This window comes from Conger conger, chromosome 1 (assembly GCF_963514075.1).
Source record: "Conger conger chromosome 1, fConCon1.1, whole genome shotgun sequence".
Lineage (NCBI taxonomy): Eukaryota > Metazoa > Chordata > Actinopteri > Anguilliformes > Congridae > Conger > Conger conger.
In genome coordinates, this window is record NC_083760.1 from 67,243,317 (window position 1) to 67,270,089 (window position 26,773).

Consider the following 26,773-nt stretch of genomic DNA (forward strand, 5'->3'; position numbering starts at 1 on the left):
AAAAAAAAAATGCGGGATGGATGGATTTAAGAAAAACATTTATCTTGTAGCAATTTGTTTTATATAACCCGATATATGCACATTGTTATCCCAAGTCCCAACAGTTAATGATTATAAATGTGAAATAATAACTCATTGCCCCACGAAACAGTTTAGTTGTGCCTTAAAGAGGTAGTTCAAAAAATGTAATTAAGATATATTTCCTGTCCGTCCAGAGTGTTTTCTTACAGGTCCATCTGTCTGTTTAAAATTCATGGTTCAGATAATGGGTGTAACTATTGCCTTAGAAATTACACTCGTTAATATTTCAAGCATAACTTTCGAAGTTGTTATATGTGCTTTAATAAAGTTGCTAACACCGATGTCATGTCACCACCACAGATGTTTCATATTAGTCCACCTGCACGAGACTTTGTGAGGATACAGGCAACAAAGTTGACATAGGCCTACTTCGGTAGTAGTTCCATGAAACTCTAGAAATTAAAGTCTGTGGATGCTTGTAACCGCGGAAGTATACTGTTACTGGACGTTACTGTTGAATTTCCCAATAGTAAATTCTTGGCCCTTTGTAATCATACGAAGATGGAACCGCGAGGTGCGCTGTAATTTCAGCAAAACAATCTGGATAGACATGTACTACTCCTGGCAAGTGGAAACGTAGCCTAACTTAATTTCATTTTTGGGTAAACTTCCCCTTTAAATGGTATCTTATCAATAGCACTTGTGAACTTCCAAATGTTTTCAACACATGACCTGCGTTCATTGACAGGATGTTACAGTATTACAGTTCCATCTGGTCTAGTTGCTTCCGTGGATAACAGCTATCCCCTTTCATGTCCCAAGAGCAGTCCCTCTGGGATAATTCCAGGACAAAGTCTGCAATGGTTTTTTGGGTTTAAGACTAATTCCCAGGGTCGCTGAAAACAGTCACACAGCATAGCTATAAGTATGGAGATGAAAATTGCGTGCTAAATGGATACGGTATTGTATGGCATCAAGTCTATCGACTGGAGATTTAAAGATCAAAATTATAAACAGCATGGATTTCGGTTTGAAGGCGTTCAAAACAGACAGCTGCACATGCCATGTTCATTGCATAATCTGTCAGACATGAACCTAGATATGTCTTGGTTATAACAGCATGTTATCAGCTGAGAATATTTTGCATTCCCCAAAACTGTGGAGAGACTTAATCATAATAGACAAGCAATCCAGGGGAGTGCAACTCTGTAAGCCTGACATACGCTCAACATCCTGGTTAAAATGGGCTGAATGTACTTAATGACCACGTTTCTGCTTTGCACCTACTAAATGATGCCATTGCAGGCAAAAGTAAATCTACATTAGCCAAATGAAAGGGCCAAACTGATTTGCAAATGCATCCAAAAATACACGGTTAACCGAATTTGTTTGGCAGGTACCAGACCCACTCCTCTGCAAAAGAGGTTATATGTAACTTGAATCTGATCTACAATGAGAGTTATGAATATGATCAGCTTACCGGAACGTATGCGTCCACGAGGGATCAGGTGCACATGTAAAACAATATAAGCCAATGATGGTAAGTGCACACCGGCAGAGGGCCAAGTGAGAGCAAAGACGAAAAACAGAAGTTAATCAGAAAACATCCACTGTACACAATTCAACCAGAAAGGTACCCATTTGACTGAGGGGGGAGAAACCCATCACTTGCTCTAGTGCCCCAGTCTCACATTATGACCACAGCAGAAGCAACTGAACTTGGTCCTTGGTCAGCACATACAGAAATCTAGGTAACAGCATACGGGATACTAGGGCTCACTAAACAACCATGAACTACCTACAACTGAAAATTGTGGTCATCTACTACAGTTACTAGCCATACATATTGAAAGGAATGAAACAAAGCACTTTTATTTTATTTATTTTTTATTTTTTATTTGGAGCACCAGAACAGTTATCACTGGATGAACACGGTTCCAGAATACAGTGCATGTTGTAATACTGGTTTTGGTGTCACAAAGGCAGTGTTCTGCCTTGCAAGGATGGGGGAGGTCCTAATTCAGCCACCACAGGGGCTGAATCGCTTTACGCTTCCTTCACATACGTCCTCACAGCCACGATGTCATTCATCATGCATCTCTGGAACGAAAACAGTTTCCAGGTTAATTGCCTTTTCAGAAAGAAATTTAGCTGCAATTATTTTAACTTCTAACAAAGCACGTCACAGAAAAACAAGCGCACAGCAGCCATTATCTTTTCATTTTAGATTAAGCTGAATCACATCTGTGAAGTACGTTGGTATCAAATCCCAGACATTGTAGCACCGAGTAGCCGCTGTGAATGCCTTATTGTTGGTCTGTTGCCTTTGTTAAACACTGGCCCTTTGGCTCTTGACAATGCTGTATATTTAATGTCCAGACATAGTCTAATGTACCTTAGCAAAACCATACTACGAGCAATGAGTTTATAAATAAATTTAAAACGAAACAAATTTCAGAATGAAAATACTCACCGCTATTAATTTGCCATCCTCTACACTTCTCTCTATCGACGTGTTTTTTCCATCCCATGTTTGTTTTTGAACGAGCTTGCCGTTTTCCACGGTAATTATGGTCTGCAAAACAGACATGAGTAATATTACAAGGAGTCAACTTAAACTCAATGAGCGATAAGACGCCTAGCGTTAGTCACCTTGGTTTTCCTGTCATCGGCTGTTGTTTCATCGAATTCTTCGTTCAATTTGAATTTGACTTCGGTGGTCTTGAATGTACTCTGTGACTTCATAATGATAATTCCCTTGTCGTCCACGCTGATGATCAGGCTTGGTTTAGCCATGTTGCCCATCTGTCGGGTGGCAAAACCTACACCTGCAAAACCGAGATTTCATACCGTGATACCGATCATGTCACGCTTTTCATTCATTCTAAGCTCTAACGTAGCTAGCTAGCTAACGTTACAAAAACGAACAAAGGAAATCAAATGCAAGATGCATGGAATTGAACTAGCGATACATCAGTTTGCATACAACTAAAAGCAATTTTGGCTAGCGACCAACGGTAAATTGCGGACACATTTAAAGGGATAGTAACGTTAAGAATGAGAAGGGCTAAGAATGTTAAGGTTAGCCAAATGTTAGCTATAATTAACCATAGGAATAGAGGTGCCCGAGCACGTGCAAAAGGGCGATTTTATAGAGGGCGTCGTAATACAACTCTCGGCAAAATAAAACGAACCCCTTCGGGAAATGTACGTCAAGATCTCATTCAAAGAAAACGAACACGGCAATATTAATAATAGCTACGTAATTTACCAAAGAAACCACTAGAAGCCAGTTAGCGTGTTAGCCTAACGTTAGTCTAACAGCTTACTCCGTTAGCTAGCTAGACAGTTACGTTATATTAAGTATATTAAGTACATTTTGCCATGTCGGACTTGGCTATTTCTTACCCAGAGCCTTCATATAGTCATCGAAATTTTCACTGGAAGACATTTTCCATGTTCCTACGAATGAGTCAACCATCTTGTCCTTTAAATGAGCAAACAATCAAACAGCACCTCTTCTTCGTTACCCCAACTTCTCACAGCGTTCCGCAGAACCTCCGAAAACGCCGTTTTCCAAATATAAAGGCGTCTCTCTTACACGTGCCCGTCTCTGCAAACCAGTCATAAGATCCAACGTCACATCGAGCGATTTTATTGGCGTAAAAGGGAAGCTGTTACAAATGGAAAAAATACTGTCGCTGGAATTACTTGCATTGTTAACTTTTGACTTTGCATGTATTTGACTGTAATTAAAAATACATAAAACAATTTAGATTCATTTTATTTTACCCTGTCAATAAGTATCGTTGCTTAAAACATGGGCAGAGTAATCAATTTAATAAATGTAGGAATTTGCTGGGAAAACACAGTATTTGTATGATATCCATATCACACCAATCAGCAGTAGAATTGTCTGTTGACTGATATTTTATTTTTCCATAGCAATTGTATGAAATATAGCAATAAACATCAAAATATAATAATTACAAAAGCCTTGTGCATGATATTGTCGTTTGCCACAACTTCAAATTCACACGATTATATTGGCACAAGCCATGAAATATCCATAAAATATGCCAGAAATATGCAGTCCTTCTGTCAGCCCTTTTGTTTGTTCAGCAACATGTTTTACCCGAATTGACTTACAGTTGATCAGACTAAGCAGGGGACAAAGCAACGTAGGGTTAAGGGCCTTGCTCAAGGACCCAACAGCTGCGCGGATTTAATCGCGGCTACACTAGTGATTGAACCGCCAACTTTACGGGACCTAGTCATGTACCTTAACCACTACAGGCTACTATCCAGAGACCCATAGCAGTGTATGTTCTTGTTTGATGTAGCTATCGGTAGCTCCCCCTAATGGAAACATGTGAAAACACTAGTCATGTTATCAGATAAAGGCATATTTGCGATACAAAAAAAAATATATATATATATATATGGAGTTTATAGATGATCCCTTTGATAACTGGTGCTTAATTCTATATTCATTCTGTAGTGCTTCAATTGTTGTTCAGTAAGCATTTTTTGTTGCTTGGATCCATTACTATTATTAATCTCTGCAAAGCTGTATCTTTATTCTAATGTAGCTCATCTTTGTAACCCACCTACCGTTTTGCAGAATCTTTTTACCTCTTTAAACAGGTTGTCCACAGGCTTTATTGAAAATGAGAATGGAGCCTCTCTTCTTTAGGAGGTAAACTAAGTTCATGCTATCAGCATACTTATAACATTATACAAATGATAACATTCTTGAATGTTTTTCAATCATGATTTTGTTTGTATACAAATAAAATGATACACCCTTGTGGGGCCCCTGTGCGAACAGTGAGCTGGCTAGACATTGGCTGGCTGGCATTTCCATTAGGAGTTGGAAGTTTTTTGTGACAGGGTTAAGCAGGGTTAAAATGTCATCACATTTGGTTAAGACACCATGCTGTGGTGCAAGAATGAGCTCTACAGTCTCAGAGAGAATCCAGACCGTGCCAGTGCTGACTGTGACTGTTAGCTCAATAGGGAGATGCACAAATGGCAATTGTTTTTCCCAGGGTATGGGAGGGTTCATTTGGCTATGCATCTGCATTCATCACTCTCTAGCTACCCCTGTTGGTCAATCAGGTGCCTGTGGACTGCATGTCTAGGCTGCATATGAAAGGTTTTCTTCTGACTCCTCTCTATGCAAGCTGTTAGCTGTCATCTGCAGTGTGAAAAGAAGAGTTGGCAACACACTGGTTTCGGAGAACTGTGGATGTCTACACTCTCCCACATTGGGGTTCACACGGGTTGGACATTCCAAATTAGGGTAGGAATTGTTCAGCCCCACAATGGACACAATAATATTAATAATAATAACATGTACACACTTGACCAGTCCAGTGGCATCAACTTTTTCATAGCTTGATGCAATTATACAGTCTTCAGTCTTTCAACAAAGCTGAACTCATCCACACCATGTGTAGAGTTTACAATACAATACATTTCTAAGACTATTAGTTGTTGCTGGTTTGTAATTGCAAACGTTTACTACAATAATAAAGCAAACTATGTGATGTTTATAATTCTGACTAATGCCGACACCTCCCAATACATTTCTGGACTCACCTGTACAGTAACATGTATGTGAGATATATCTCTTTTGCCAATAGTCTTGTGAACAATCCAGTCAGCAGCCTACAGATACCCAACCAGAGGGAATTACAGTGTGTACAATGAGCAATCACAGCAATGTTTTGCATTGACTTTACATGCTTGATCTGGATTGAATAAAAGGAAACACATTGTAACCATCTTTAGATTTGAAATTCCAGCAAGAGACAAGATTGGCCTGACTAGGGAGTAATCATACTCTTTTCCCGACTCCAGTGGTTAAAATCACTTTCAGTATCCAGAGTGCAGCTGTCAGATCACACGCTGATAACTGAAGCTACTGTAGCTGCCCCAGAGAGCAGGAGAAAACCTCAAGGTTTTGTATGAAAATAACCAAATATATGGCGTGACACATATCCCTTAGAGCAGGCTTGGGAGATTTAGAGGCAAGAGCAACCTGTCAACAGCCTGACAGGAAAACCAGGGAAGAGAAGGGATTACTTTCACTTTGTGTATCTTTGATGTTAAGATTTTATCTTTTAAGAACTTCATTTTTTGGGGTACAGTACCTTCATCAGTTTTATTGGAGAAAGAAGAATGAATTGAAGTGTTTTCATCCAATGACAGTCTGTCATGTTGCCTTGTTTTCATCACATGCATAGCACACAGGTGAAGCTGTCAAAGGGCAGAGAGCTCATTTGCTAGTACAGCAAGCTCCTCCCTGTCTCTCAGCATGAGCTTTCTGAATGCTGTAATACATCATGCAGAGCCACAAGTGTAACGGCTAATCTGATGTTTGTTCCCACTTATTTATATCACCACCCAGTTACAACAATTTCAACCCTTCGCAGTCTTTCTCTAGCACCGGATATAATGATGCTGAGGTAACGCAATCCAGTCACACCACAGTATGGAGCAATAGCACAAGCCATTTTTTCTTTTTTTGGATAAGATGGCCGCTAACCCTGTTGCATTTCTGATTGAAAGTGACTTTGTGGTTTGATAAGAACTACTCATAATGGTTTGGTACTGTGGCAAAATCTGTTAACATGTGAGGGAATCTCCTCTCTACCCTGCAACTTTATGACAATGACTCAGAGGAAATAATAATTTGCCTATGAAATGGCTTGAGGTGATCATTATTTTTCTTTGTCAGAATAGGTAAGTATAAAAGCAGTTTGACCACCAAGAAACATAGTGAAAATTTCAGTTGTCATTTCTTGTATGTCTTTCATGTTAATCAAGCCTGATACTAGCCTGATTTATACTATTCAATGTACAATAAAGTAATACAACTTTCACTGGTTCTACAATGAATTAGACAAGTTAAGTTGTTTGTTTGAGCATACTGAAGAGGCAGTCTGTGAAGAAAGTTGAAGGAGCCTCTGTCAGTAAGGAGAGAAGTGGGACTCAATTTGACTCAAATAGGCTTCAATACTCAATATACTGCACATTAGACTTCAATTGTATGCCAATTTAGAGGTAGTAATATGGGCTTAGTAATTATGGGATTTCTGTGTACAAAAAAGAAAACAGCAGGCTTTCTGAGCGGGTAAATTAGAGGTGGTTGTTCACCTGTCTGAAAATCAGTAACTTGACCCTCTTTATTAAAGGCATTTTATGCTTAATGCTCCATTGGATTCACACCCTGAAGGCAAATCTGGTGTCGATGTAACAATGGGGCCTAACTCGTGAGTCTCATCTCGTTCCCCCTCAGTGTCTCTGAGGCAGCAAAGCTGTTGTACGGTACAATGACTCTAGGACGAGTAATGACTCGAGTCGGACTTCCTGCTGAGGTAGCACTGAGCCTGGCGGCTCCCCCCCAGGCACAGAGCACAAGGGAAGAACAGGGAGATTCTCTACAGAGGGGTGCTGAGATGCGTGGGGGAGAATGTGTTTTGACAGGCAGTCGATGGCTATGGTATCTGTTAATGGGTAAGGGGGTGAAGGGCTGCAGGCCAGAGCTTTCAGGACTGTTGCTGTTGTGAGCAAAGTGGAAACATGTGCTTTTGATGGGCCCAGAAATAGAGACATCAAAAGATGTCTTGTGCAAAAATTTGCAGAATTCCTCTGCTTTCTCTGCTGATCAAACGCTTCATGCTGGATCTTTTTTTACCCTTGTGTCTATTTTTTTTATGGAAAGCTTTGGAGCTCCGTGATGAGGAAGTTTAACCAGTGAATTTTCAAAAGAGATTTCTATTAATTTTTAATGGTTTGGTTCGATTTATTCTCCTGTCACACTGTGCTTTCTGCTCCAAGCACAGCTTCACACTACAACTCTATGTTAAGACTGTCCTCTCTTATTAATTTACCTATGATCATTTATACTGTCCAAGAATGTGAGGGGCAATGTGCTTTGACTAACAAATATGAATAGGACTGAGCTCATATAGCCCTATTACTGACAGATCCCATGAGAGTACCGTATAGATTAATGACTACCGCATACTATAGTGGAAGAATAGATCAAATATATGGAGTGCACGTTGGTGAACCCCTGGTTTAATGCTCCCGAGTCAGGAAATTAATTTTATTGTATTTTGAAAACACAAAATCCTGTACTTTATTTTTGGCCGCAGCATTTTGCAGTTTATTTCTATACATTTGACACGTTACATTTGGGGTATTTTTTCATTTTGTATCAAAATTGATTTTGATGTATTATTGCCCACCCCTGGTTGACCAAGACAACAATATATTGAGCAAAGGTTACTCCAGTTACTTTGCAGGTGCTCATTGCTGCTAGATTCATAAAGGACAAATCATTTGAATTTGAATAGAATAGCTAGTTCTGAATAAGTGGGAAAAAGTTAACTGTCACCATCCATCAATGCAATTTCAGCATCTGATTCATCCCGTAGAGGGCCCTGGTGAGCTAGAGTCCAACCCAGGAATCACAAGGTAGAATGTGATCGTTCAACAAACCGACCTCACATGCATTGGAGCAAAGTTGTGGGTATACAAATTTTGGGAGGGAATGAGAACCATTGTTATTCAATTTGCTAGCATAAATGTATCACATCTCGTGATGTTATGCTCTGCTTTTCCATCCACCGACTGTGCTTCGCTTCATCTCTGCGCCATCTCTCCCCAGATAACGCTATTTGGAGGGAGAACATGACATATCATCTGTAAACCGGGTGGTAAACCCGAGTAGCAGTGGAGGCGTGTGCGTCGACGTCCAATCAGAGAACCGAGATTCCGTGACGCTGCACATGTTGACGGGCGGCATCCCGCCGGTAGAAGCATGGACTGGAAGAGGTTCTCTGCGGAACGGACCTTCATCCTGGATCAGGAGTTGTCAGAAATACCGCCTTTGTTTTTTGCTGCTAATTTTTTTTAGGTCAGGGTTACAGATTGTTGGAAGGTTTCGACAGAGCTGAATTGACAAATTCGGCTTTGTATTTGTCAGTCTGTCGATGTGAATAACGTTTGGCAAAGTGAAATGAAATAGAATTTTAATCCGATATAAATTTGCTCCATGCCACGTTTTCATCTACTTGCGAATTTAAGAGAACGGCTAGGAAAACAAACAGGTCGAATATAGAAATATCAGTAGCCGGCTGAAAGAGGGGGCTGAACCATGAATTAAAACAGTCTGTTGAGTTCAGTCGCATGCGGTCGGTGTGATACCTCTCCTTTTGTGCTTGCGCTGGCTGTAGTTCGTTCATTTACATTTTTTAAACCAATATAAAAAACTAAAATAGCTTATTATTAAAATGAAATGGTATTGGTACCTGATGTTAGTGGCTATCTAGCTAGCTAGTAATCTAGACAACTAGGTCAATCGGCTACATTTTCTTGCATAATTTCCAAAGCCAACGACCTTTTTGGCTGCCAATAACAAACTAGCTTAAACTGTTAAAAGACGCGGTATGCATTCAAGGCGTTTGGCGAAGCGTTCTATCCTCGGGAGCCGCGTCTGTGCGCCAAGTGTGGTGGGGGACGGAGCGCTTCTCCCAGGGGTGGTCCAAGCTGTCAAACAAGAAAACAATGATGCTTCGACGGGACTTCGACGAAATGTTTATACTGTGCTGATGCAAGACGGCAGTTTATTAGAATACTCAGAAGACGAGATTGTCGTGTGTCCCACACAGATGACTGCAAAAGGACCACTGAAGTCAAATTTAAAGGTGTGCAACTGGCTTTGTGTTTGTAAGCTGCATGTCTTGTGCCTTGAAGGTCTGTACTCGTGGCTGTTGATGAGTGCAGTAGGCTACTGTATAGCATTGCGGCAATGGCAACAGATATGTTCAAACAACCTACTGGATTGTTGTCAGTCAGTAGCTGTAGCCTAATCCTATACTTTAGGGTAGGCTACTGCAATTAGGTTTTTGTGGTTTGGTGCGAAATTGGTGCGCTGCAGAAATGTGTAATTTACACTTTTAATGCTGTCTTTACATCCGCCCGTAAGGTATTTTAATAATTGTGAGATGATAGTTAACGTGAAAGTGAAATCCAACTGTCCCCATTTGCTTTTACTGTTAAGTTACACTATGCTTTGCGTAGCCTACACTGTACTGTAAAGGTGGTCGGCTTGAGTGCAGCAACGCCAATGCGTTTGTTTTTAGTATAATTCACCCATGACAAATGACTTAATACAGGTGAAGGCTTCCATGAAGTTTGGAAATAAGATCTAACGGTGCTGCGCGGTACCTTTTACGTGGGATAATAATTCAGAAATGCATGTCGATTGGTCAAAGGCTCCTTGGTTAAAGCGATGATGTAATTCCTTAGCTAAAAGTTGAGGAAACTGAGAGCTTTCATTTGACTGTACAATACACAGCAGAACATGGACATCGTATCAGAACAAGTCAAACCAAAATATGAATACACGCTCCTGTTACCAACGAAATGCCTTGCTACCTAGGTCAGAAAGTATCAATTGGTTATAATGTTTATTTATCTCTTATTTTCCATTTACGCCAGTGTGCACTCAAAGCGCACCACATTTATGAACAAATAATGATGATAGGCCTAAATGAATAAAATACCTGTTGTATTATAATGCATACGAAATCCGGAAAGGATAGTAAATTGTGTGTAATGCAAGTCGATCAGAATATGTAGATTTCTCTGATTATTTTATCTCCTTAGAACAAAGGCATGTGACGCCTGAGATACATTTGCACCATTGCATAAACTAAAATCTAGAATATTGTAGTCTGTTAAATATGTGATTTGGGTGAGTTACATAATTCCGCAATGCTTTCTGTGATGCAGTAAGTGTCCTTCACTCGCGATGTTTTCTCTGGAACAACAGAAAATTCCCACTGCAAAATTGTTTTGAAAGGAGAGCAGCGGTGTCATGCTTTCCACCAGTATTGCGGGGGCTGTATCATGACGTCACGAAAAAAGCCGGTGAAATGATTAATCGAGGGGCTGGTGGATCGCAGTCTGTAATTTTCGCGCACACAAAAGCAGGGCATAATCTACGTTGGTGCATGTATTAATTGCCTTCCATAATAGAATGTGAGTAGTGCTATTATAGGTAAGATTATCATAGATTTAAATTATATTTAGTGGCTACTGTACATTGCACGACATTGTTCATTTGCTTAATTGATACCTTTATCCAGCTCAACCTAGTCTAGTTACTGTACGCTCCACGTATATGGGTTTTGCCACATACGAACTGAAATAAAACGTACCCCACTAGAATGGACTGGCCTACATGTGTTTCTACGTCATCTTTTCAGAACAATTGCAATCTGCTTGCAACTTGAAATTGAGAAAATGTGGGTATGGTAACTTGTGAGGGGGTATATGAATATTTTTGTTTAGTTTATTTTCATGTCACCCTTTAAGGTTTGTCAGTGTCTATAGAGCACTGTAGCTTGTGCCTTGGGGTTTGTTGGAGCTTTGTGTGCGTGGGTTAATACTCCATTCATTTCACCTGGTACTGCTGCTATTGTTAAATTTTATTTACAATGTGTGGATTTTTTGATATGTTTCTGTGATGGAAGACCAGGGCACAAACTAACAGGGGCTTGTTGAAATGTGAGGATTTCACATAGTTGCATTTGAGCAAGAATGTATACAACTGTATTATAGCAACACATTTTTCATGTGTAAGTGGCAGGACGATTTGAGAACTTAATCACGATTTAGGAATAGTTTTAAGTTTTAAGTATTTTTTTTAGATTAATTGATTATATATAAAAGCTACACATGCCAAATATACACCATTTAAATCACTATTGTGGGTTATAAGATATAAATTTGACACTTGACACAAGCTAGCTGAAAATGTGAGACATGAAGGAGTAGCACCATGGGACACATTGTAATGCTGTGTTACAACATGCCCCTGCAATTTATCAGCCACAATAACTTTTCACGAAAGGTAATATATTCCATGTACTTATTCTGTCCTGTACAGCACTCACTCTTATCCATGTGATCCGAGATATTAAATCACATAATAATAGTGTCATATGCAGTTAGACAAAATATGGACAATTTCAACGGGGCATGCAGAATGTAAACAGTAAGAAATGTTGGATCGCCTACCTTTGACAATGCTTTTTCCAGTCTGTTACCAGTCTGGAAATAGCTGTTACAAATTGTCCTGTAGTGTTTTTGTGTAATCGGCAGGAATGTCCTAGAACTGTATTGATCATAGCAAAGACATGTATCTTGTTTGTGGATTAAAAATATTCACTGTAATATATGTGTGTATATTTTTTTAATAAGCAAAAACCTAAAAGTGTTAGGTTGGGCCCTGGTCTGCATCCTGGCTGTGTCTCTTGGTCTGTTTTTCTGCAGCAGACTTCTTGCAACGGCCGCGACATACCCAGTCTGGCCTTGCCAATGGAAACACAAAAAGAAGAGGCAGACACCCTCACAGCAGAACCTGTTGAAGAGCCGCGTGGGTGTGATGCCAAATTGACCGGGCGAGCCTTGGACCAGGAGAAGGAACATCTTCGCTCAGTATCTCTCCTGGAACAGAAACGCAAAGTGGTCTCCTCCAGCATCGACGTCCCACAAGCCAGGTAAGTGCACTTTTTTTTTTTTTTAAGATATTTTTTAGGCCTTTTTCAGCTTTATTGGACAGTATATAGTATAGAGAGACAGGAAGAACGGGAGCGAGAGAGAGGGGAAGACATGCAACAAATGTCAGGTGGTCGGATTCGAACCGCCGACGTCGCAGCTCGCAATGAGCATGCGGTCAGTGCTCTACAGGCTGCGCCACCAAGACACCTAGGTAAGTTCACTTTTATCAACTTTGTATTATTTATCTATAGTTGTTTGTTACTATATTTGCTGAGCACCCGTAGCAACAAACTGTTCATCCATTTAGGCAACTGTCAAGTAGTGAAAGACAATTTGATCAAAGGTGCTTTGCAACAATAGTGTTCCTATCAGCCATTTAAACTGTTAAATTATTCAGAATAGAGGGACAAACATTGCACCGTGCACTTTCATTTGATTGCTGTATATTGGTACTTTAATCTATTTTCCCTTTAGATTAGTTATTAGTTATTACCTGGCTATCTACCATCCTGTAGGTTTTCACTCCAACAGTAACAAAGCACACCTCACTGAACAACTAGATATCTCCTTCAGCTGCTAATTAGTAGAATTGTTTATTATTTCTCAGCCTCATAGAAGCCAACTGTCCAATTACTTTTGGTCCCCTTTATTTATCTATTTAGGCTAATTTCCATGTATCCAATGCATATCATTCTAATTGTCATACATTTCACTTGTGTAATCTAACAAGGTTTTGTTCTTGTTCTGTCATGATGTATTTATTTCATTAGTGCTACTGTATACACAATTACTTCAGATATTCAGAGGCCCCTGTTGAACATTTTAAGGTTTTCTTTTATACTAAACACATTACTCATGTTACCTTCAGTGTAACTGTGCTAAAGTTCAGGGCCCAGTTTATGGCCTGGTAAATTACAGGGTGCATTCTTAGAAAGTAAAATGGTCTGGATAAATTGCACCAGTGTTGCTCACCAGTGTGATTTATTGTTGACTCTGAAATCAACCAAATGAATTACAATATCAATATTTTGGAAATGTGTTATAATGCTGTTACATAGGCTATGTAGTGCTAGAGAAACATAAGCACAATGTTTTCCTGCCTTACGAGATCACAGTTGGAGTGAATCAAGACACAGTGTTAGCTGCAGTCTGCCCGCCTCAGCTTGGCTTTAATGCTTTCATTAGCCTCATGTTCTTTCGCCATATAGGAATGCAAGTCATTTGGGGGTTGTTCTTCATTAGTCAATGAGTATTGATGAAGTTGAAGACTCAAATGGCTCTGATTGTGACTTGCTTATGTATTTATTCATTTATATGATGGGTTTTTGAATAGGGGTCTTTACAGAGTGTGGTGGAAGGTAAACTGCTATTTGTATGGGTTCACTGCACTGCAGAGGGGTAAGATGACAGCAATCTGACCTGATTTGTTGTTGTATGAATAGCAGGAATGATCAGATAATAAGCTGCAGAGGAACTGATTTAGTGGAAACTGTGGAGGACATCCTGGAGTGAAGGGTGTGCAGCTGTTGTAGGAGAGGATTGCATGAGTAGAGTGAAGTAGGCGGTGAGGTGCTGATGTTTTCTTTGGATCTTGGACACAGAGAATCTGTAGTTTATTGTTATTAGATTTTTTCATTCTCATTGATCGATTTATTCTCATTAAGATGTACAGTTTGGTTTAAGATAAAGACCGATTTGCTCCAGTCTGTATGAATTAAATTTGTCAGGGCATCAACGGTATATTATGTTTACTAGACAACAAGGACTCACCCAATTAGAGCGTAGCTGTGTGTCTGTTTGTTCAGCAGTTAGACCAGCTCAGCTCTTGTAAGTTCTGTGTTGGAGAACTATGACATTTGTCAAACACAAAGGTGCTCCAATTGACTTGCCTCTACACCTCTTACCAATTTAGAGAAAAATATAGCCTATACATGCCCCACAGAACATACAGTCATCTCCTCTGCACTTCTAGTGCAGCTGCAGGAGGACATACAAAATGTATGGTGATTTATATTATCTTTCATATATTCTCAGGAATTATTAATTCATTTTTGCTTCGTGGTCTCTCGGCACTCTAAGGTTAAATATGGTGTATCGTGGGAGAATTTGAACCTTATTTGGGGACTGCATGTTGTCCTTTTGTACCAGACCAAATGCTTAGCGTTTCTCTTTAAGCAGTTTAAATGAACTGCTGTAATGAACTGGGCCATGTGCCTGTGAGGGGGGAGGGTTGGTGCAAGTAGTGTCTTTTTCACATCAACTTCTCAGGTTCTTGCAGCTGGTTTCAATATCTTCTCTTTGCATTTTTCTACATCCAAACCTTAGTACTGTCATTTTCTATATCTCTGAATTCCCTGTGGACTTTCATTGAGTTCCCATATGTTTGCTCAAAATCCATATGGAACTTCCCTCTTACATGAAAATTGTTTTCTTTTCAGTTTTTACATTTAAAAAGTGTACATCTCTGTGGGTTTGTTATTATATTTTTTGTGTGAAAGCAGGAAATGGTCAATTGTAACAAGAGCTGGGTACAATGGATTGAACGGAGTACTCAAACTGTTATAAAAGGCCTTCAGTTCGCTGATTGCAAGCGAAAGTTGAGTGGTACTCTGGGGGGATGAAGAAAGGGCCTTGCTTTTAACTGAATATTATAACAACAGATGTTGTAGCACAGGGTCAGTCTACACCAAATATTTTTGTCCTTCATCTGAGCAAAATTGAAGATTTTGGTATTTTCACCACTTGGTGATTACAAAATGTACTTCCAAGGAATGAAATGAATGGCCGAACTCTACTGCATGGTACAACCTGCTTTAACCTAACGACAAGGGATAATTGACATACGTCTTACAGATATGAATATTAATGAGTCCAGGATACATGCCCAACATTATCTTATCTTATCTGCTGAACAAGTCACGATAATATCATATTTATTACAATATATTACAATTGAATGGTAATAATTGTGTTAAAAACTTGAAAGAAATAATAAGAAAACAATTAATTGTCACTTCTGGGGAATAAAACGAGAATTTGACTCAAGTTTCCTAGACCTTAAAGCCCAATGTGTCAAAGGAATATATAATTCTATTTATGAATATAATATAACATTGTGTGGAATATTTGAGTTTTTGGAATTGAGTTTACAGATTTAGAACTGTTGCACTTACAGTACCATGAAAAATTATTTGCCCCCTTTTTGATTTCCTATATTATTGCATATTTGTCAAAGTGAATGGTTTCACATCTTTAGACAAAATGTAATATTAGACATTGGGAGCCTGAGTAAACATAAAACATTTTTTTCTAATTACTATTGCATTTATTTAATGAAAAAAAGTTATGAAACACCCATTTCACACCTGTAAAAATGTAATTGCCCCCTTAATCTTAATAACTGGTTGCACCATCTTTAGCAGCAATAATTGCAATTGAAAACTTCCTATAACCGTTATTAATCTTTCACATTGCCGTGGAAGAATATTATCCCACTTTTCTTTACAGAACTGCTTTAACGCACACAAATTCATAGGTTTGCATCTTGCAACATAGCATTTCAAGTTCTGTGTGTGAAGTCTTCTGCAAACAACAGACACTCTCCCATTCCTGCCTGCATCCTGAAGAGGGACGCGTGTTTTGGGGGTTTTCTTCACTATGGTGAGAATTCTTTGTTCATTAGTTGTAGAGGTCTTCCTTGGCCTACCAGGCCCTTTGTGATTACTCTCTTAATGGTGTTCCAAACTGTTGATTTTGGTAAACCTAAGGTTTTGTCTCTGCCTGTTTTTTTTTAATTTTATTTCTCAGCCTCATAATGGCTTCCTTGACATTCATTGGCACAATAATAACAGACTAGAATCAAGACTAGATATTGAAAACTGTCTTAATCCTGCTCTAAGGAAGCAATTGAACACACCTGACTGGTTAGAAACAGATGTGAAGCCACTTCTCCCAAACAAATGGAGCACTGTGTTTGTGTGTCAGAATCAGTGACAAAATCTTTGTTGTTTTGTCTCTGTAGTTCCGCACATTGGAATTGAAATAAAACAACAGAGTGACTCTTTTCCAGAGTGATTTACATTACTTTTCTTTTTTTAATGTATGGTATCATTTTCTACAGCAGAATTTACACTCAGTGAGAACTTTATTAGGTATTTATTAGACTTATTTTTGAGACTTAAAAAAGCTATCCACTTAGACCTATCCACTTTGAGGTTTGACGCATTGTCTGTTCAGAGATGCTCTTCTGCATACCATTGTTGTAATGTGTGGTTATTTGCGTTACTGTCACCTTCCTGTCAGCTTTGACCAGTCTGGCCATTCTCCTCTGATCTCTCTCATTAACAAGACATTTCTGTCTGCAGAACTGCTGCTCATCTCACTTTTTTTTTGTTTTTGCATCATTCTTTGCTAATTCTAGAGACTAGTGTGCATGAAAATCCAAGGAGATCAGCAGTTTCTGAGATACTCAAACCACCCTCTCTGGCACCAACAATCATTCCATGGTCAAAGTCACTTCGATCTCATTTCTCATTTGGTCTGAACAACAGCTGAACCTCTTGACCACGCCTGCATGCTTTTATGCATTTAGTTGCTGCCACCTGATTGGCTGATTAAATATTTAATTAACAAGCTGGTGTACAGGTCTACCTAATAAATTGCTCACTGAGTGTATTCTGTAGTAATTCAGTGCAAATCCTTTTGGTTACCTGCCCAGTGGGGTAACCTAATTATACCACACTGCCACTGCAGGTTGGAGTTGGGCATGAGCTGTCTGCTTCCACAATAGAGCTTGTGGAAAACATAAAGTTTTTCTGCAACATGTGATCACCATTTAAAAAGCTTGAAAATCTGTACTCTGTACTGCACCTGGAGATCAGCTGTATTGGATACCTTCCAGCTACACCACTGTAATATTTATTGGCCTCCTTGGTCTCAGTCATTCATTTATCTTGAGTGGCCCGATTCTCAGACTCCCTCAACCCAAACTCCCTCAAGCCGCACATTGATTGAAATATTATTCGTGCTCTTATGTGCTGTCAAGAGAAATATGGCTGAATGGACGAGTTTGTTAAAGATAGTTTTGTGTCTTTGTTAACTGTGGTAGGGTTAATTGTGCCTGAATGTGTGGTCTGGTACATGCAATCTGGTCTTAGTGCATTCTCTGTGGTTATATAAATGTTTATATTTCCATGACAGATTGAACGATTTTGCACTGTTTCCTGTAACCTCTCAACCAGTAGGAATGATGTCACAATGATGATTGCTTGAAAATGTATTACTATGCATAGCTGACCATTCCTGTTAGTACAAACAAAAACCCTGGTAAAAATGCCAACACATTCATTTAACTGTTTAGTTCGCAAATGAAGCCATTTAGTACTGTACCCTGCCGCTCGGTCTCAGCCAGTCCCCTTGTGGTTGTCAGATTATTTGTATGCTGGATTTGATTCTGCACATATTCAGTACTCATATGGTTTTCACTTGGAGAGCACCTTCTTTGCACTCTTAGTGTACATGCTTTAACAATCAATAAATATAGACTGAATAGGCCTATTATGAAGGTAATTCTTTAGGAAAAAACTTATCTTTATTATGGTCATTGGCAGCCAGCAGGTGTCATTTTAAAAATATTTTATTATGGTTTGGGGATGGATTTGCACTGCAGAAATAAAAGTGGAAGTTGCAGCTCTTGTATATGTATAAAATTGTAGCTATGACAGAGAAAGTATATCATAATGCTGGAGGACATCTAGAATTTCATTCCATGATTTGACATTGCTTCATGTGCTTGCTGTGTTGGTTCTGTTCTGGAGCCTGTTGCAATGGTAAGGCTAGGAAAGACCCGTCGACATACTACCATTAAAGAACTGTGGTTTGACAACTTAATTCATTAGTGTTCATTTGATAATGCAGCTGTGCTTATGTACTTAATTGCAAGCATGTTGGTTGCCTAGTTACTGTAGCACTGCTTGATTTACAGCAATACCATTGCTTCTATATAAAATATTCCTTTAATGGATAACAACTAGAATATTTCCACATAAAGTATAGGGTCAAACAGGTGGTGTTGTGCAACAAACTCGCTCTTGCTCCTGAGAGTGGTGCGACATGAGATTTGGAAATTGGGCCATGGAAGAAAAAAGGTTGCTGGTATAGTCTAATGAAAAATACATGTAGGGTCATGATGGCTGGTTAGATTTAAAGTTGTAGAGAATACATAGATAAGACAGAAATAGATAAAATTGAAGTACATTTATAATACCACTCATTTGAATCAGAAAACTCATGCTCATGGCCTGCTAACCATTCATTCTTATTACGGATGTCACTGGAAAAGCTAGTTTGAAGAAGGAGAATCACAAGCAATATTCCTGGAGGCACGGATGGTGTAGTGGGTAGCACTGCCGCCTCACAGCAAGGAGATCTTGGGTTTGAATCCCTGTCGGCCGGGGCCTCTCTGTGCGGAGTTTGCATGTTCTCCCCGTGTCTGCGTGGGTTTCCTCCGGGTACTCCGGTTTCCTCCCACAGTCCAAAGACATGCATGTTAGGCTGATTGGAGAGTCTAAATTGCCCATAGGTATGAGTGTGTGAGTGAATGGTGTGTGTGCCCTTCGATGGACTGGTGACCTGTCCAGGGTGTATTTCTGCCTTTAGCCAAATGTATGCTGGGATAGGCTCCAGCCCCCCTGCGACCCTGTACAGGATAAGCAGGTTAGGATAATGAATGAATGAATGAATGCAGCAATATTCCTGCTTCGCATATTATTCATCTTCATCTTCATTTCCAGAGATGGTAGGCTGCAAGACAGTCATGTTTGATCTTGCTTCCACTTTAGGCTATTCCTGTCAGGGGTATTTAAAAATGTGCGTGGTCATTTGCCTCTGGTTTTAAAGTAAGGATATACAGTTACTGGACCGTGGTCCACTTTTTGGTTTTATTTTGCACAGTGCGGGTACTGAAATGAAAAAGTGGCCACAGAGGAGGCCCAGAACAAGGCTTTACATAGACTATGTCCTGCGCATATTTCATACTGAAGTCAAGGGATTTCTATTCCCCCCTACACACTATAGAAGAAGCAGGGAGAAGTGAGGCATTCCACAGAATGATTCATAATTGCAGCTGAGGGTATGTGAGTCTTAAAACAGAGAGCAAAGAGATTCATGAAAAATTGATTGATCTGATCTTACTGTTTCCTTCATTTGACAACCGTATGCTTACTGCATACATGCCATGCCATACAGTCAACCAAAGAGAGAACTTTAACAAACACAACTGCTGCCCAGGGATTGTCCAGAAATACATATGCCCAGATGTTTTTCTCCCTTTGCCTGAGAACAAGGTCTCACATTTAAATGTGACTGATTTCATTCCTTATGGTTGGTTTAAGTCAGGTGTCACTCTCTGCAACCAATTTATAGGGAGTGACCGTTATCTGGTCAGATAAATTGTCCAATCATTCAGCTCAGGATTCAAGTGAACCTTGATATTGTGGTAGCAATTTCAGGTGTCTCTGAAGACATTTTGGAAATGTATTGTTTGGATGTATTCCAAACTAATTGTCAGATGCTGCTTTAACCTGTTGCTTTATATTTTGGGCTGTTATTGCAAAGAGATGATCCAAATCCCCACTTACTCGCTCAATGGCCACTGACTCCCACAGGAACAACATTTTGTAGAGGTTATGGTGGGAAAGAAGGCCAGCAACAGAGTTACCAAAAATGAAAGGGTTGCTTTGTGAAAATGCTTTACAATGAAAGAATATGACTCAAAATATATTGTACAGGAGCTGGCTCTAAACTATTGAAGGCCTGAGGCAAAATTCCTTTGGAGGCCCCGTTTTCAGTCATATCCTGCCCAGGCCCAGGGAGTTGCAATGGCGGACCAGGAGAGGGATTGTTGTGATGGGATGCCGGTCGGAGAAGAGCCGTCCAGTCAGATCAGATAGTTTTTCAGGTTAAAAGCTGAGAGAAACTGCATTTATCGCACTGGTATAAGAGAGAGAGAGAGACCTGCCCTGGCTAAACCCACACTTTTTCAGAGATCCTCTCAGAACATGTTAAAATGAAAGGCTGCTTTGTCCCACGCTGTTATATGTTTGCTGAATATGAAGTTATGTAATGTTGCAGGTCCCTGTGTGGGCAGAACATATTTTATGGCAGCCTACATATGCTTTTGGGTCAAGGTTGGCTTCCATGCCATGGTCAGTACAATTTTCTTTTATATGAATTAACAACTTAAAGTGCCCCATGGGCTATTCCCCTGAAAATACTGCGCCCTATATCTGTGTGGTACCCGACAGTTTTTATGTGTTGTACTCAGATGGCTAATACTCATTGAGATTTTTGAGTGAGCAAGAACCAGGTTGGGCTAGCAAGCTATTGCGAGTTCACTAATATAGCCTATATTTTGCTTAGTTAGCAAGCTACTTAACTATCAATAGTTAGCTATAAAACCTAGTCTGATTTAAAGTAAGCTGCATCTTGTACAAAAAATCTTGTTTTGATGCTGCCTACAGGCTGGTTATTATCCATAATAAACATATAAAAAATTGGAGGGAACTTTTCATCTAAAATAAACGTAATATTTTTATTAATCTTGAATATCATTGCTACAGTTTTTATCATTATTGCAGTGTAACATTAAATGGTTGGCATTTATATAGCGCCTTTATCCAAAGCACTGTACAATTGATGCTTCTCATTCACCCATTCATACACACACTCACACACCGACCGTGATTGGCTGCCATGCAAGGCGCCGACCAGCTCGTCAGGAGCATTTGGGGGTTAGGTGTCTTGCTCAGGGACACTTTGACACAGCCCGGGCGGGGAATCAAACCGGCAACCCTCCGACTGCCAGACGACTGCTCTTACTGCCTGAGCCATGTCGCCCCTATAAAACGCTTTACATACCATATGTGTGTTGACCCGCTTATTTTAGCCCTATCTGAGGCTTTTCACTGCCAATCCATAGGGCGGCAGCCTGGGCTAATCTGGTTGGTGTGAGGGTTACCTTGGAGCGGAAAGGATTACTTCTTCGTTTGTAGTTGTTCGTTGACCAGTATTTAAATCCTGTTTACATTTAGTGCCTTTAAGGGAAATGTGTGGAATTGCAGCACACTTTTGCGCCGTATTACAAAATTTGGACTGCATATGTTTCTATGTAAGGACGTGAGAAACGCCCTTTTTGTTGCACCTTGCATTGTTGCGAGGGTTGTCATCACCCCAATTTTGTTGCGTCACGCCTTTTTGGGAGCACCTTTATATAACTCCAAAAATTGTAACTTGCAAAAGGTGGTTTTTATTTTGAGGTAAATTTACGGTTAATACGTTTTATTCTCAATCTCCTTCTTACTTGTGCATTTCCATACCTCCCTTCATCATCACAGCTGTGTCTGCCCATCACTGTCACCTCAGCAAAGGACACAGTCGCTCGCACACACACACACACACACACACACACACACACACACGCACGCACACACCCACGCACATATATACACCCACACACACACACACACACACACGTACATGCACACACACGCACATATATACACCCACACACACACACACGTACATGCACACACACACATACATAGCCAAATTGTAGTTGTCACACAGGATAAGTCAACAGCTATCATTTTGATAAAAAGCAGCTGAAGGAAGAGGCTCCCCCTCTCACACTCACTCTCCCCCAATACTCTATTTTTCTTTCTCTCTCTCTTCCTCCTCCCTCTCCCCCTTTTTCCCTATCCCCCATATTCTCTCTACCAACCCCCATTTTCCTGGCTGCCTAGGGGGAGTCACTCAGGCGTGATGCCTGTAAAACAGTGCTGCACCTCTGTGTGTTCATCTGAACAGTGAAAAACTTCCAGCTTTCCCTTGTTCATTCCCTTGCTCTTTTCCTCTAGCATTCCCTCCTCCCCCTCTTCTCCCTCTATCTCTGTCAGTTTTATTAAATTCGGCTCTCTTTAGTGGCATGACAAGAAATGGCAGATACAAATGGAAGATACAAATCAAAAAGGATCATCTAACTTCCTCCTTCCCCTCTCACACACACCCTCCCCAGTCCTCTCCCTCTTTGTCTGAGTTGTTTTTCTCTCCTCTGAGGTCTTGGTTATGGAGACATTCCTCATTTGACGGGCAGGTAGACTTGCTTCCCGGCTTGAGGTTTACTCCATAAAGGCTTTATAGATCACCAGCCATTCACTATTAAAAGAAGAATAAGGGAAAGCCTCTCCTCTGTACCCATTTACAGTACAAGCAGGTAGCAAGGTAGCAGGTATTACCTCCTTTTTGACCACCGCATAGCTATGGTTTTAATCAGACTTTTACAACTTCCTCTTTCTATTCAGAATGTGTAATATGAGTACACAGAATGGAACATAACTGAATAAATATTGTAGACAAAGGGAGTAACGCATATTAATGTAAAGGCATTCCCCCAGATATTTGAGTTTTATTTGAGAACCAGACCATACTTCTAATCTAATCTGACAGCTAAGTGAACTTTTATATAGGATGTGTGTACAGTTTTTTGCTCTTTATTTTATTCTTTTTTATTTTAAATAAAATTGATATGAGAATATCGGAGTATGTTTTCTCCAGTATGGTAAATTCTGAAATGTGTGAGTAACCTTTTTTCCGAACATACTGAGAGAGCTTACTTTACTTGCACCTGAAGAGTGGAGCTAAAGATACAGGGAGACTGGCTATTTTTTGCTCTCTTCTGCATGCTGGCTCTGACAGATTACCCCATGTTGAGCACACTGAATACAGACGAACAGCATGAGGCATTTGTGTCATTTTCAGGCGATGTATTCTGAGAGTGTGATGGCGAATAAATGGAGATAAAATTCCTCAACATATAGTTTCCCTTTGAGGGTGCTCTGCAGTGGATGTAATCCAGCCTCTCATTCCTTCTCTTGGGTCTCCCTGAACTTTCAGACCTTACCCTGGGCTTAAGCATTAGCCCATAGTTTACCCCAACCCCCACGCCAATGAATACAGATGAAACTGAGACTGTTTCAAACATAAATATGTAAGAATTTTTGGCAATCTTTGGGGTCATCTAAAGGGTAATGTTTGAATATAGCTCACCCTGTGTGTCTGACACATGATAATTGCATCCACTGCATAACATGATCACTTCCACAGAATATAATACTACAACTGCACATACTGTAATACTTGCTGTAATGCTGACTGGAACTATTGTGGCCAAAAATTGGGATCAATTCATACTTCAATGTCATTTCATTGATTCAGAGGGTCACACCAGATATATAAATATATCATTAAACAATTATTTGTTCTAGCTCATTTTTACATTGTCACAGGGCACTGAGCAAGGTTAATTTAGCCAGAGAGGAAAATAATAACCATGGAAAGTTGGAAAGGGAATGCAGGCACTAGATTCCTACACGTTTATTCAGTAGGTCTCAGAGGACACACCATAAAGCAATATGAGGCCACCGAAAAATGAATCATTTGGTACTATGAACCATAGAAGTGTACATGTTCATAGACGTGGTACTCCAACTTACTCTGCCTAGTATCTTTCATGTACCTGGTTTTGAAAGAGCACTCCAGACACCGCCCATCAAATGATATACTGTACTTCCAGCACAGCATTGTCTGAAGCGCTTGAAGTATTGGAAACGTGCAACATTCTGTCACAGCTTCAGATCTCATTGAGTTGGGTGGGGACCTGAGACCTGAGGTAGCTTTGAGAGGGCTCATTCTCCATTCTAATGCCACAGGAAGTCAGAAGATGAGGTAGACATGGACAAGGTGACGGCTGCCATGGTGCTGACTAGCCTTTCCACCAGCCCCCTGGTCCGAAGCCCGCCCGTCAAAGTCAGTGGTGAGTCACAGAGTGCTGATTGGTTCTATACTTTCTGTCTGATATGAGCACTTTGATGGTTAATAAAAATAGGACTACCCAACACTGGTTGATTACACTGTCTCCAGGCATTTCTTCTAGTCAGGCACATTACTATATGGTTCAAATACACTCTTTCTTCATTTATCACCTTTCCATGTTTTGAATGGAAAGGGTTAGTGTTTTAAAAAATAAGCATCTACTGTACTCGTTCCTTAAGACAACTGAATAGCTCTTAAATATGAGGAATATAGAGAAAGCAAATTGTGAATCACATTGATTTAATTTGTATTCCATGGTAATTATTGATGAGTCAGTAGTGAGATTCACAGACTGTCAGCTTATAGATCTCTGCCCTATTCAAATGCAGCTTCGACCGAATGCTTGTTGAAATAATGTGTGTAAGCCATGATTGATTAAGTAAACGAAATGGGTCGCGTGTGGGGTGGGGGACAATAACTGTCCTCACGAGGGTCTTATTTTCCAGCGGAGGGGTCGAATGGATCATGGAAGGATGGTGGCGTCACTCCTTCCAGCCACAGCAGCAGTGGGTACTGGAGCTGGAGTGCTCCGAGTGACCAGTCCAACCCCTCCACGCCCTCCCCGCCCCTCTCCGCAGACAGCTTCAAGCCCTTCCGCATGCCCAGTGGGCCGGCTCAGGCCGACGATGTCATCGACGAGCCTGACGGGAGCAGCCTGCTGTTTGACGAGCCCATCCCCCGCAAGCGCAAAGTAAGACCAGGGAAACGCTCACAGATACACAAGCTTTCCCCTAGCAGAGCCATTACTCATGTACATATCCCTTCAATAGAAAGTTTGTTGTCCAGAGGAACGAAGGCGGTTAATATGTATTTGTAGAGTCATTTTTTAATATGTTTTTAGGACTGGTTATGACTAACACCCTTGGCCAAGAGTAAAACTGATGTCATATGTTGATGTCATCTGGCCTGGTATTCCTAGCCGCTGGCATCCAGCATCCAGCATTGGTCCCCTGTGAGGAGTATGGATGTTATGATACGCAGCTTTGAGCCACTTTGAGCTTTATTTTATTTATTTTTCTTTTCTTTTAGAAAACAAGTATCATAAAGGTGATGTCATTGATCTCCAGTGGCCAGCACTTAGGGCATTGTACTCTGCACTTAATCTATTTTACAGTGAAGTCTGGATAAGAGGATCTAGCAATGAAATAAATAACAAATGACCACAAAAGCAATGCAGTCAGCACAGTGCAGTCAGTGCAACTTTACTGAAACTGTGTTATTGGTACAGCACATACAGATGAGCTCATCCCATGGTGTGGTCATCCACAGTCCCTCAGGGCTGCGAGTCAGGGAAAGTTAATGTGACACTTAACTCTGTTCAGGCTTTGACTGCAAGGCCTTTCCTCTCTGACCACTAGTGTGGTTTCAACACCTTCATTCAGATCCAGCACAATCACCAGAGGCCTTTTCTTCATCTCTGCCTGCACTGCTATTCCATTTCTGCTATATCTGATCGAACAAGCATTGCATGAGTTTGAGTCAAATTACATCACGTCAGTAACAACCAGTGCGCTGCACAAAATGATGAGGAACATTTTTCATTTTACAATGACCCTTTTTATTATTTCAAACTATTAAATAAGGATGACTGACTTTCTAGTGATTCATTTTTACTGAATTGCTTTTAATGTAGCCCTCTGCCTTGGTATCACTTTAGTTCTAATAAAATATACCCCACTCTCTCATTAGCATTTTCTCATGTGATGTGTAAAAATAGTTGATAAACCATTAGCTAATTATGGTTAAGTAAAAGGAGTCAGTTAGTGATGGGTGAAAACAGTGGCAAGCTTATTAGTGGCCAAACCAACAGTTCATGATCTCAGTAGTAATTGGAAATACAGGATAAAAAGCTCTGATTTGTGCACATGTGTTTAGCTGCTTGCTGCTACTTTAATAGGATTGGAGAGACTGTTGCTGGTGTCATCATCTCTTTTTAAATCATATTTTAACACATATTTCAGCACTCCATTTTATCTGGCTTTCTCTTGAATGTTCTTAGGAATCAATCATGTGTCCATGTTCACTGGCTATTAGATTAATACTAGAGTATTCTTTCTGCCTTTCCTGTGCTTGGAATTTTTTAACTAAGGATTCCTGGAAGTCATTCTGATCTATTCGGATGAAGGACAGTTTCCCACAGTAGCAGTACTCAAAAAGAAAATATTTTGTTGGGATTTATTGGACAGCTGTTTTTCAGAAATGGTCAGTATTATTTTCGGTCAGTTTTATTTCAATTAGC

At 40.1% G+C, this 26,773-nt stretch overlaps 2 protein-coding genes across 3 annotated transcripts in view; one reads left to right on the top strand and one right to left on the bottom strand.

Moving 5' to 3' along the window:
- Positions 1-1,890: 1,890 nt before the first annotated feature.
- On the bottom strand, positions 1,891-3,591 carry fabp4b (fatty acid binding protein 4b). The gene is made up of 4 exons (XM_061235353.1): positions 3,430-3,591; positions 2,674-2,849; positions 2,495-2,596; positions 1,891-2,121 (listed from the first exon to the last, which is right to left on the bottom strand). The coding sequence occupies exons 1-4, from the start codon at positions 3,500-3,502 to the stop codon at positions 2,068-2,070; spliced, it is 405 nt and encodes a 134-aa protein (XP_061091337.1). The 5' UTR covers positions 3,503-3,591; the 3' UTR covers positions 1,891-2,067.
- A 5,723-nt stretch (positions 3,592-9,314) lies between these two features.
- Positions 9,315-26,773, top strand: part of LOC133138340 (zinc finger protein 704-like) — a 25,276-nt gene continuing 7,817 nt past the window's right edge. The window contains exons 1-4 of one of the 2 annotated variants that reach the window (XM_061256988.1): positions 9,315-9,743; positions 12,379-12,605; positions 24,372-24,475; positions 24,981-25,225. In XM_061256988.1, the coding sequence (XP_061112972.1) occupies positions 9,486-9,743; positions 12,379-12,605; positions 24,372-24,475; positions 24,981-25,225 (834 nt within the window). In that variant the 5' untranslated portion in view covers positions 9,315-9,485. The remainder of the gene's footprint in view (positions 9,744-12,378; positions 12,606-24,371; positions 24,476-24,980; positions 25,226-26,773) is intronic. The other variant, XM_061256996.1, reaches the window with a different exon arrangement.